This window comes from Haliotis cracherodii, unplaced genomic scaffold (assembly GCF_022045235.1).
Source record: "Haliotis cracherodii isolate W230 unplaced genomic scaffold, xgHalCrac1.p SCAF_8, whole genome shotgun sequence".
NCBI lineage: Eukaryota > Metazoa > Mollusca > Gastropoda > Lepetellida > Haliotidae > Haliotis > Haliotis cracherodii.
Genome location: NW_027266341.1, coordinates 61,765,071 through 61,777,852, shown reverse-complemented (window position 1 = coordinate 61,777,852; position 12,782 = coordinate 61,765,071). Strand labels below are relative to the sequence as shown.

At 39.7% G+C, this 12,782-nt stretch overlaps 1 protein-coding gene across 1 annotated transcript in view; it reads right to left on the bottom strand.

The window, feature by feature from the left end:
* Positions 1–12,782, bottom strand: part of LOC139451125 (helicase-like transcription factor) — a 33,250-nt gene that overhangs the window by 6,258 nt on the left and 14,210 nt on the right. Inside the window, exons 11-15 of the mRNA XM_071232922.1 lie at positions 12,473–12,540; positions 11,958–12,302; positions 11,680–11,789; positions 8,461–8,604; positions 2,973–3,120 (exon numbers count right to left, since the gene is read on the bottom strand). Coding sequence (XP_071089023.1) covers positions 2,973–3,120; positions 8,461–8,604; positions 11,680–11,789; positions 11,958–12,302; positions 12,473–12,540 — 815 coding nt within the window. The remainder of the gene's footprint in view (positions 1–2,972; positions 3,121–8,460; positions 8,605–11,679; positions 11,790–11,957; positions 12,303–12,472; positions 12,541–12,782) is intronic.

Here is a 12,782-nt window from a genome sequence, read left to right as displayed (position 1 = left end):
GCATTTGCTTCAGTCATGTTAACAAAGATAAAGATGAACATCAAATAATACACAAAAGATAGTTTACCATATGGAACAGGGGTGTCTCCATAATGGATTTCAGCAAACTGGAGTATAGGGCAGTCCTTTTGACCAAGGAAGGGTATACATGATGCAATGGTCAAAGAGATGTGGAATGATGCTCCTCATTACATGACTGAAGCACGGTGGACTGGAAATGATCCACAGATATATGCTGTAGAACTTGACCGTGAATAGGAGGTTTCAGTGTGTAGTATTCCAAACATCTTTCATCAAATCTTTGTATGTCTGAGGTGTCAGCAAGATGGGTTTCAGAAAACTTCATCTGCAAGATGTCCCAATAAGGATTGAGTGCAGTCAATCAAACATGACTTTGGTTGTCTGTATGCTGCTCGAGGTCTCTCTCTCATGCTGCACGTGGTCTCTCTCTCCAACACATTGAGAAATGCAACGATCAAATACAAAGACACGTTGGATTCTGCTGTTGTAGACTCGGATATCTTAAAATCTGCTGTAGAGGTCAATCAGAAGAGTTCCTTAACAGGGTGATATAAGTGTGAAGGTCAAATAAACCAAATATATCGAAAAAGGAGGTCTTTTGAAGGAAAAATAAACTCAACTTTGTGCTCCTCACTTTTGTATATCAATTGCAGAACTTGTTAAACGCCCTGCCTATTATGTACATCATTTGCCACATGTTGAAATGATGATGTATTCATTATATTCGAATATTTGCAAAATACAAAGCAATTTAATCCCATTGCAATGAATTCAATGATTTGCTACATATGAAATGCACAGCAATAACATTAAAAAGAAACAATAGTCCATACACATTCTCATTTCATGATATCTATTCATAAGAATGTTTACAATATCTGTAACTATAGAGCCTCAAGGAGAACGAACGAGCGAACAAACGAACGGACGAACAAAAAGAATTGGGCCCATGATAATTTCAGGTCACTTTGTTCATATAAGGTTGTGGATCACAATACATACCTGAACATGTCTAAAAGGTGTTATTTGATTAGGGAGTTTTCAACATTTCTTCGATTTTTGTATTGAAACACAGGGAAGCTGCTTTCGCCTGCGTCGACCAAACAGTAGAAGCACAAACACTAAGGGACCGCTATCACTTGTCTAGAGGAAACTAGGTAAAATGCCAATGTTCTCAATATCCCCAGTTTTGTAGTTGTGTTGCTATCCCTCTAGATACAGCACGGCGTGTTCGGGACAGTTCGGGACTGTACTTATGGTTGTTGTCTTCATCGTCATCTTTGGATCCACAATGCTGATAATGGCGTCTTTCATACTTGCCAGTTTCTTATTCGTGTTTGCGACTCGACTCTGTATCTGCGTTTTATGTTCATCTTCGTCAACTGTGAAATCAACTGTAGTTCTTGAGGGCACTGTTTGGTACAGTCATTGGTGTCCTCATTTTAAAAACGTGTCTTAAATTAATCTGTTGATGCTATTTATTTTCATAACAGTCTAAACGATTTTCCATTAGATTCTTTCCTTAATGTGCCTTATAAGCACGAAATATTCAATTATCCAACGGTTGAATGTGAGCGGTTGAGTTAACTTTTGTCAATGAACACGGTCTAGTAGTTTTGTCCAACAATATAATCAAACCTTTGGTAAAAATACGCATTTTCTTTTAGAGGTCATTCATCCACACCTTTATGTTTGATTGCAGTATTGAGCATAAACTCTGGGTAGAAATCATTAGAAAAACAAAGTGGTGTCATGCACCAATGACAAAGGGCTAATATTCCACTGAATCATCAGAGTTTGTCATACATTTACACACGTTGTAGGTTACAAAGAAATATTGCTGGACATATATTTGTATCAGACGTTTTCTTTGAGTTCATAACCAGCAAAGTTGTTCTTCAATAACTCACAGCACCCACTATTTTTTGGGACTTCCTACTTTGCCTTCTGCTTGAGATACTGTGTCCAGAGCTTAATCCGAGAATGCGGTGTCATTATATACATTTATTTTTAGTTCAGGTTGGTAAATCAATGGAAGGAAAATGGATATTTGACCATTATTGAATGTGCCCATGTGATCATTTATGTACCTGAAGCTTATATTAATTCAAACTTCTCGGCCAAGTTACAATACCATGGTGATGCCACTTCTTGCATAAATGTCTTACCCAAATATTTTACAGTGAGGGAGTATCATTGTACGCCACTTTGAGCAATATTCCAGCAATATCACGGCGGGGGACACCAGAAATGTTGTACCCATGTCGGGAATCGAACCCGGGTCTGCGGCGTGACGAGAAAACGCTTTAACCACTAGGCTTCCCGACCGCCCCTCAATATTTTACAGATATGTTATCAATGAGGAGGTGCAACAGATAGTCTTCTCAGCAACGTTTAGTTGGCATTTGCGTCTATTTCTTTACTAATTTTCCTGAACCTCTGAAGATAAATATGTAACTATATCTATGGTCACTCACGTCACACACTGACTTAACCCACACTGGAAGACATTCAACAGGTTCATCTTCTCTCGGGGCCATATTTTGGCATATGCTTCGACAGCTTCGACAGCTTCCATAAAAAAAGTTGTGATCCCAATTGGTTGAAGGCTGATCACGATATTTTGATTTATTATTGAATAATTGACAAAGGTTGTTATTGTCAGGCAATGTGGGAGATTTTGGGGAAAATTATTTTTGTCTGAGAATGTTACTTCATCTGTCTTCATCTGCATAAATGGAGTCTGTCCCAAAGCAATATCAAGAAGTATACTCTGTAGTCAATACTATGGACTCTTACTGTTTGTAGACCCACCCATCCACAAACCTTGCTGCAATCGATTAATTTCTTAAGCACATCTAACAGAATGTGTAATGATTGATTCTAGAGTAAATTTTCCACGCCATGCTCTAATTGTAATACGTTTGTGAAAAAATAAAATTCTGTGTTACCTGAGAGCACCCATTTGCGCAGTGCTTTGAGTGCAAGCACAGCTTTTGTTTGCAGAGCCCTTGGGTTTCGGATGATATGTCCTTCATCCAAAACGATGCGAAGCCAGTTAAGTGTAAACAGTGGGGCCTCCTCCCCATTCACGTATTTCTGAAAGTAGTCATGACTCTTGTTATTGTAATGGTGTCATCCCTGGGCAAGTCACTGGATTTATGCAAATATTTTCTATAATCTGTTAAGGGGCACGGCGGCCCAGTCGTCTAAAGCGCCGCTATTCGCTATGCAGACTAGCGTCTCTTGGGCACGCAAGAAACCTTTGTTTGTGGGTTCGAATCCCAATGCGCCCCGATTATGATTTTAGGTTTGTCAGCACCATACCCGTGCTCGTGGGTGTCACTTGAAACTGGAATACTGTTGAAAGCAGCGTTAAACTCAAATCACTCACTCACTCTATAATGTGTTCACATAAGTAATACTCCCTCAATTTCACTCAATATGTTGACAAAACTATCGCGGAGGACGGGTGGCACATTCGTCTAAGGCGCTGTAATTAAGCTGTGCAGAGTTGTGTCCCTTGGGCACGCCAGAACCCTGACTTGAGTGTGATCGTTGGTTTTAATCCTGGTATGTCCCCTTTATGTTTCTAGGTTTTTCAGCATTATACCAATGCCCATGGGTTTCACCAAAGTGGTAAACACCTAGCTTTCCTCCCATATTATCACACCCTGTGATATTTTGTTCATAGCACCATTAAACCCCACACATTCACACTCGGGGAAGAATAATCTTCCAAAAATACTCCCTTCGAATCACAGAATACTTTGGCCATAATACTCATGATATAGTCGCAATCGTACAATCAACTCTGCTTTTGGCGGAGATTGCTTCTGAATATGGAAAGGGTTTAGTCACTTTTATTTTCAAGAGACTGAGTTTGCGTACAATGCTCATAAGACCAAGAAGCCTGCAGATGACACATTGTGGAATGGCAGCCTATTCTTCCTGACGAGCTTGGCAAAATTGCTGCAGATTCTATGTCCCTTAACGTCTAAAAAGCGCACGCTAAAGCCCTTCAATTTGGTCCGGTGACCTCCATGGCGGCCAAAGTAGTACATTCATGGTATCTCATGAATTGTAGGGACGAGCACTGTCATGATGAAAAATGGCACCTGGTGCATGCAGAGCGAGGACGCCATGAGGACAAACGATCTTAATAACACAATAACGCAATAATGCACCTTTTCAGTTGCCCATAAGAGACTGTTTCCCACATCACTTCACTTCCTTCCCCGAATCTGCTTACTTCTTGCAAGCAACATTGCCAATAAAGCTGATTCCGTCTATCACAAAATATTTGGATCCTCCCATCTTTCAGAGAAAGAAAGGGGGCATGGATGTCCCAGTCATCTAAGGTGCCGCGATTCGCTGTGCAGAGTTGCATCCCTTACGCACGCCAGAAACCTATGATTGTTGGTTGGAATCCCAGTTCGCCCCGTTTATGTTTCTAGGTTTGTCAGCACCATACCCGTGCCCGTAAACGTCTGAGACCTGCATCACTTCGGGCTTTCCTCCCACATTAAGCTGACATGCCACGATATAACTGGAATAATGTTAAAAGCGGCGTTAAACCCATCTAACTCACTCACTCAGAGAAGGAAACGGGATTTGTCACTAAACCAAACGCTACACCAACGGGAAGCCACTGATGATGTTATCGACGCCACTGCAGCCACGGACGTCAATTATATTACGTAACATAAGTCCTTCTTTCTCGGATTCTGCCAGCTCGTAAACGGTTACACACAGTCCGAGTAGATTGAGTGAGTGGGTTGGGTTTAACGTTGCTTTTACCAGTATTCCAGTTATATCACGGCGTGTCAGCTTAATGTGGGAGGAAAGCCCGAAGTGATGCAGGTTTACAACATCTGTGAAACCCACGAGCACAGGTATGGTGCTGACAAATCTAGAAACATAATCAGGGCGAACTGTGATTCGAATCCACAATCATAGGTTTCTTGCGTGTCCAAGGGATGCAACTCTTTACAGCGAATCTCGGCGCCTTAGACGACTGGGCCACCCATGCCCCCATTCATAGATAGATAGAATAACCATCCACCGCAAATCAAGAGAGGAATTATCGCCACCTTAGCCCGACGTGCCGTCAACATCTGTTCAATGCCACATCAGCTACAAACTGAACTCAACCACCTCCGCCATGTGTTTACTAACCACAACAATTATCCTACCAGCCTAGTTGAACAAACAATCAACAACATCCTCAGCCCCAGAGAGCGGCCTCCACGACAACAGGCAGCCCCGTTTGCCATCAGTCTTCCCTACATAGGAACAGACAGCCACCAGATCCGCAGACTGCCCAAACACCACGCCAACATTGATACAGTATTCCAGAGAGGCAGGACAATCTAGAACATCCTCAGTGCCAATGGCAAGCCCCCTACATAAAAGAAAGAAGACCCAGCTGGTGCCGTATATCACATACAATGTGACTGTGGCGACTCCTATGTAGGAGTCACATCCAGGCCCCTACCCATTAGAATAAAAGAACACAAGACCTCAGTACAAAAAAAGGACTCAATCAGCCATCGCCAACCACACCCAAACCCACCACAACATCCAGTGGAACAACATCAAGATCCTGGCCAACAATCAATCAGACTACAAAATCAGGAAACTCCTAGAAGCCATCTACATCAAAAGGATCCAGCCAGCAATGAACAGAGACCAAGGCTATTACATCCCGCCTGCTTACCATCACCTAATTGCTAAATCCCTATGTCCATCCAATTAATCCACTGGCTTCCATCATCTCTATCAGTCTGCTTGTTGACTCTGTGTTCATTAGTCATCCACTTGCTTCCTATTATCTTAATCAGCTCTCTGTGTCCACCAATCAATTTACTGTATAAACTTTGATGTCAATAAGTATATATACCTATGTTGTTTAGCACTATTCATCACTTGCTTGATAAAGGTGTTAGGATCTTCACAGAAACGTCGCACTAATTGTAATAAAGAAGTTGTTCATCCATAGAACTCGTCTTACTTCATCACACCAACTTCTAAATGCCACTGAAAGAAGTGTGAAAAGTTTGTAACTCTCCATAAAAATGAAGTGTGGTACAATGAGGATGTCCGTATAGTAAAACAGCATCGTCGGCGAATGGAGAGAAAAATGCGCTCGAATAAGCTGACTGTTTCGAGACAGATGCATGCGGCTGCACGTAATGCTGTTACGCTGCTCATTCAACAGACTAAAAGGTCATATTTCAATTCTCTGATCGATAATGCCCCAAACCAAAAGGACATCTTCAGGATAACAAATCGACTTTTGTACAAAGGCAAACCACATGTGTTACCAGATGATGACACAACTGATGAAGAAAAACCTGAAATCTTCTCAAGATTCTTCTCAGAAAAGATTTGTCATATCAGAAAGAACATTACAGATCTTCCTTTAAAACCTGTACAACCTAATCCAAAGATACATAATATCCAATGTCCACAGATCAATTAAATCATTTTCATCCGACAACAGAGACAGAGATCAAACGAGTCATCGGTGAGTGCCTTGACGAGTTCACTCCTGCCATTACTCGCATTGTGAATAAATCACTCGAGGAATCCTGCGTTCCAGATGATCTAAAGTATGCTCAGTTGGATGCAAATGAACTGAAATATTACCGTCCAGTCTCCAACCTTTCATTTATATCCAAAGTGAATGAACGCATTGTTGTGAAGAGACTGACGCATCACGTTACTGAAACGGGAATGGCAGAATATTTACAATCTGTATACAAGTCCGGTCACAGTGTAGAGACAGCACTAATCAGAGTACAGGGTGATCTTCTTCGAGATGTTGATTCTGATGGCGGTGCTATCTTAGTGCTACTCGACCTTTCGGCAGCATTCAATACTGTAGATCACGGTATTCTGTTCAGAACATTAAAACACTGGTTTAATGTGACTGAGGACGCCCTTTCATGGGTGACATCATACCTCTCATCTCGCTTTCAATCAGTGCAGATTAAGGATAAACTGTTCGATAAATTGAAGCTTGCATATGGCATCCCTCAAGGTTCAGTTTTAGGACCAGTGCTATTCACCATCTATGCATCTCCACTTCGTGATATTGCCCAACATCATGGAATACTTTTTCATCTGTATGCAGATGACACACAACTCTAACTGTCCTTTAAACCGAATCAACTTCACTCAAAAAATCCTTTCAAAGGTTGCCCACCTGTATAGATGACATGAAGAAATGGATGCTGACAAATTTTCTCAAAATAAACTGTGACAAAACTGAAGTTCTCTTTATGTGCAACAACAACATCAGAAACCGAGTGATCTATCCTTGTCTCGACATCAGAGGCAATATGAACGTTCCAGGCAAAGAAGTTCGTAACCTGGGTGTGATTTTCAACTAATCACTATCTATGGCTTCTCACATGGATAACATCTGCAATTGAGCATATCTGAACATAAGGAATATTGCACAGATTCGCCAGTTTATAAATTCAAAAACAGCTGCTTCTCTAGTTCACGCATGTGTTCTATCACATCTAGATTTCTGTAATGAACTACTTATCGGCCTTCCTCATAACCTTTTGACTAAACTTCAAAGAGTTCAAAACTGTGCTGCCAGGCTTGTTACTAAATCCAAAAAGTTTGACCATATCACACCGATTCTACGGAACCTCCACTGGCTCAAAATCAATGAGAGAATCCAGTATAAAGTGATGCTGATCGTGTTCAATGGAAGACACAATAAAAAACCAACTTATATCAGCGAGCTTCTTGAAGAGTACGTGCCTGGGAGATCTCTCAGATCAAGCTGCCAGTCCCTACTCTCTGTGCCTTGTGTTAGAACGGCAACTTTTGGAGGTCGGAGTTTCACCAATGTTGCCCCTGAGCTATGGAATAGGCTGCCATTGGATATCAGGAACATTGACAGTCCTACTTTGTTCCGAGCAAGACTCAAAACCTCTCTTTTCAACAAATCTTTCTTGGAGTACTGAGGCTTTGTGTTTTCCTAGCTGTGTAATGTCTCTTTTTTGTGTAGACTCAAATGAAGCGCTTTTGAGAAGTTCTTCGAACTGGATACCAGCGCCATATAAATCTGTCGTTATTATTATTATTATTATTGAGCAAAGCTGATAATTGGTTCTGGCTATTTCATGAGCCGTGTTTATGAATCACTATCACCTACTGATGGTACCAGGCGCTCACGAAGCTGTAAACGTATCCTGCCCAACAGGTGCGATCCGTCACAAACACATGCAAAGGAACATATAATACATATTGCCTGAAAAGTGACACTAAATTTTAGATGGATTGATTGAAATAAATTAGACTCCTTATTTTAATCTCCTCAATTTAAATTGGATCAAACTGCAGTTCACATATTATTGACCAAGAGTATTTTGCTTTACTTGAAGAACCCAAAGATGCTAAGTCCCCTATACCTACCTTGAATTCACTGCGCACAATTCCATATGTTGTAATTACGACATCCTTGCATTTAATAAAACTGGAATCCTTACAACGTTTCGAGCCATGGTACAGGTGAACGTCAATGTGGATGTTAGGATGGACATGCTCTTCAAACTGATCCTTTGAAATACAGAGCAATAATATATTTGCACCAAGTTATCATTCAAATGGAACAAGAGACACAAAATATGTTTGACATGACCTTCATTTGATCAAGACATCCATTAATGATGATTTAAAGGAAGTATGTGGGTACGGTTGGTGAGGTGGCAAGTGAATGCAAAATTTACTCACTGCTGTTGTAGTTTCATTCTTTGTCCTGAATTTTATTTCAGAGAGTATTTATACTCATTTCACGGTCATCTCAAAAGTATTGAATGTAAAAACAAGAAGAAATAAGATATACTGACTGTCCCTCCTATCATGTGTGGTAGATAGTAGTTCTGTATATATTAATCATGTTTTATTAATTAGCGTTTAATTTACTATGTATGTTGTCAATAATGGTATTTTGTATATTTCAGATATTGCAGTAATCAAACATTATTTATTGTATTTCTCTTTTCAGGCTGCATACTTAAGTAGTTGTTAGTCAAGTATTATCATTAAAGCCCTATTCTAATGTCATGTTTTACTTAGTGCTGCTTGGTGGTCAATCACAGTGTAAGCCCAGGCGTCCTCTGGATTGGCTAGTTTTAAATCTCTGTGTCCCCCTTTCAAACCCCTTTGTTTTCACCCTGCACTTGGCATTAATACTTCACTGTGCACTGGACTGGAAGAAAGGATATACTTATATAGAGGTTAGTAGTTAAAGTTATAATTGTATTTTATGCCAGTATAATTATGCAAATCACTTAAGTTTAATAAATGTCTTTATAGATCCTTAATTATATTTAAACATGTCACATGTAATAGTATTAGTGTGTGCATGGTGAGTGTATGTATCCTAGATATATTTCATTTCACTATATGTGTGTCTGTGTTAATCTAGGACATTTGTGTATTCAGCAACTTGTATTGTGTATTAATAATTTGATAATAGTTTACATGTAATGTTCATGTGTGTAGATAAAAATACCTTCATGATGTATTTTATATCATGAACAGGTTTTCACGAGGGATTTGATCTATTTACAAGGGATTGTGACCACCCAAATACACCCCAGTGGGATTCACCGGGTATATATACATATGTATACTTATAAATTGCTTGCATTGTAACATAATATTATATTTATTGTACCATATTTATATTAAATGTGTAAATCCATTAAACTTACATATCTAAACTTATAATTGTGAAATGTTATAAATGATATATCATGTATAGCTTATAAGTGTAGTAGAATATTAATTAATCTGCTTCGGTTTTGATGTTTATTATTGTATTCATTGTTCCAGGGTGTCGGGTTTATCACGGCAGAAAATAAATTAATCAGACCTCACACCCAAGCCTGTGTCATTATGTTATTTGGGATAATACATATGCACATATAATGGCTACAACACATGTTGTATTAATCGAGCACAAAAGTAAGCTTACTACTCTCAAAGGCAAAAGTAATTGTGACATTTATGAAAAACAGAGAATCGGTTAAAACATTTACTGCTATGGGTGGTATTGTATCTCCTGCAAAGAGCAATGTGAAGGTTATGAGCAACAGTCTACATGAAGAGTGATCCTGCCACATGAAATTGAGTCATGAAACACAAGGTGGTTGAGAGGCCAAATCACACAGTCATCAGAGAATTTGTCCACATTTTGTGTTGATGTGGACCTGGTATAGTTATTCCCATTGATTTTGTTTCCGATTGTTTGTTGTTTAACATCACACGCAGTAATAGTCCAGACATATGGCAGTCTGGAAACAAGAACAAGTGGACGAGAAAATCCACTGATTGACATCATGAGCATCGATCCACTCAATTCAGATAAGATGACATGCATCAACCAAGTCAACGAGTCTGACCACCCGCCTCTTACGACAAGCATAGTCACTTTAAATAGGAAGCATGGGTTCCTTTTCTGCCCAAGATCTTCACGGGTCCAGTAAACCATGAAGAAAGGCTTGATGAAAGGAATTCCATATCTGAGGAAGGATAAGCATGAGTTCCTGCAGCTTTGTTGGGGGATTTGGAAGACGTTGCAAACGTCTTTTCATTTCACCTTTCATCGTTTGTAACAGCTGACGTTATCATGCAATAGTGTTACTCAAGATCTGTCTTGTTGAAAAAACGGTAAAACGACCGTTTGCTTAATCTCTCACCAGTATCACAAAGAATTCTCTCGGAATCATTTGTGTCCTTCCTGTAGCCTTTATTCCAAACCCAGATCATAGAAGCCACCACCACCTCCAAAGACATTTGCCTCCACACCTGCAGACACGGATCCTGCCATCGGGTCAGTTGAGACCCTTCCGTAAGTGTAGTCTGCTCTCAGGATCTGCCGTCTTGGCGTCATGGATGCGTAGACGTCGTCAGAGAGTCCTCACAGATACACGTCTGTTTCATGGGATGGTGTGGTCTGTGAGAGTTGATATCTTGAATCTGTGTTGGAGATGCATGGTTTCAATCCATATTTCTTGGAAAGGGGTTGTCATCGGTGGGCGGTCAGTGACTACAGTGACGATCTGACATGGTTATTTTGTTGATAATGTAACCATAAATGGTATATGGTGTTCCTGAGGACGATGAATTGACGTGTACATTCATGCTGTGAGGTACCAGATTTGAGCCTTCCGCTAGCTCGTTATCTGTCTTTTTCTCCCAGGTGCAGCATCTTTAAATCTCATCAAAAAGATTAAATGTGGATTTTTTTCCTGAACTGAAGATTGCTTTGAGTGGAATTGATAAGGGGTCGGATATCAGCCTTTTCAAAGAAAACATTTGAAGCAATTTCTTTCGAATATATGTTATTTCTTTTAAAAGAACATGTAACATAAGCAACATTTGGTTGGTTTCTTGAGTTTTTGCATAAACATTGACACCGATTCAAATACGAAAAGCCTTTGCCTTCGAGAATACATGTGGCTATAGCAAATCTCAAATACAGTCTCTATACTGTTTGAGCTTGTGATTTCTTTCAATATAAACATCCAATTGTTTCAATTCAGCTTCTGAAACATAGTTTCCTGAGGGCATGATACATGTTAGTATGGATGGAAGCATACATATCAAGACTGATTTGTGATTCACCTGCCAGGTTCTGAGGACACACAGAGGACAGATAATCAGTGTGCCACGTGGGTCGCCTTTTTCACAGAGAGTTCGCCCTTTTTCATCACAATGCGTAGCTGTCATAAAATCTGAAAAGACAAATCAATTAATTATCTCTGATGACCACTGAGAACTGAGCTGTTTTAGGAGAAACATGATAAATCTAATATTGCCTTCCAGTTTAAATGTGCACAACTTAATAACGTGATATATAGAAATTTTATATGTTTACTATGACAGAATCTTCAGACACTCACCGGCACCAGATCCTTCATCACACAACTCCTCGTCCTCCAGATCAGGCAGTTCATCGTAAAAATGATATTTCTCTCCACACATGTCACTTTGGATCTTACTTGATGCACCCACACCCTCATCCTCCATTCTACCAACATTGCCACTGAATCTCGAACGTTTGTCAACATCTGATGAAACGCCAACATTTATTACGTCAGGCTCTTCTGTAACACTTTCATCACAAGTGTGAATGGAGGACTGTGCATTGCACACAGCAGAAAATCCTGATTCTGAATAGAGACTGTCAAGTTGCAGTTTTCTTTGTTTCGATAGTTCCTTCTCATTAACTAAATCCGTTTCATTAACTGAAAGATAATCAATATCAGTATTAAATGTGACGTAATCAACTGTTAAGATAATGACATTAAGATATTGCATAAATATCACATGAGTAAAACCACTGAATGACTCTTAAAGTAAATATGGGAAAATGACACATTGTACAGAGAGTTTATACTATACAATGCAAATATACCTAAGGATTTCCTCTTTCCATTCGTTGGCTCTACTAATTCTGTAATGGTTGCCTTCCTCTGCATGGTGCTGGAATGTAAATTCGCAATGAAATACAAAGGTCTAACAAGCATGCCATATGGTAATGGTAACTGTGTCCAAGTGGTCATGATAGTTTAAAATGCAAGACACAGTCCATAAACACTGAGACTACACCGAAGGTAAAAGTATTGTAGCAAGGAATAACAATTGCTTTCCAGACAGACAAAGTTAATTCAGGAGCCCCGTCAGAATGGATATACTTGTGTTTGTGTCTATTAGTAGCCTAAATT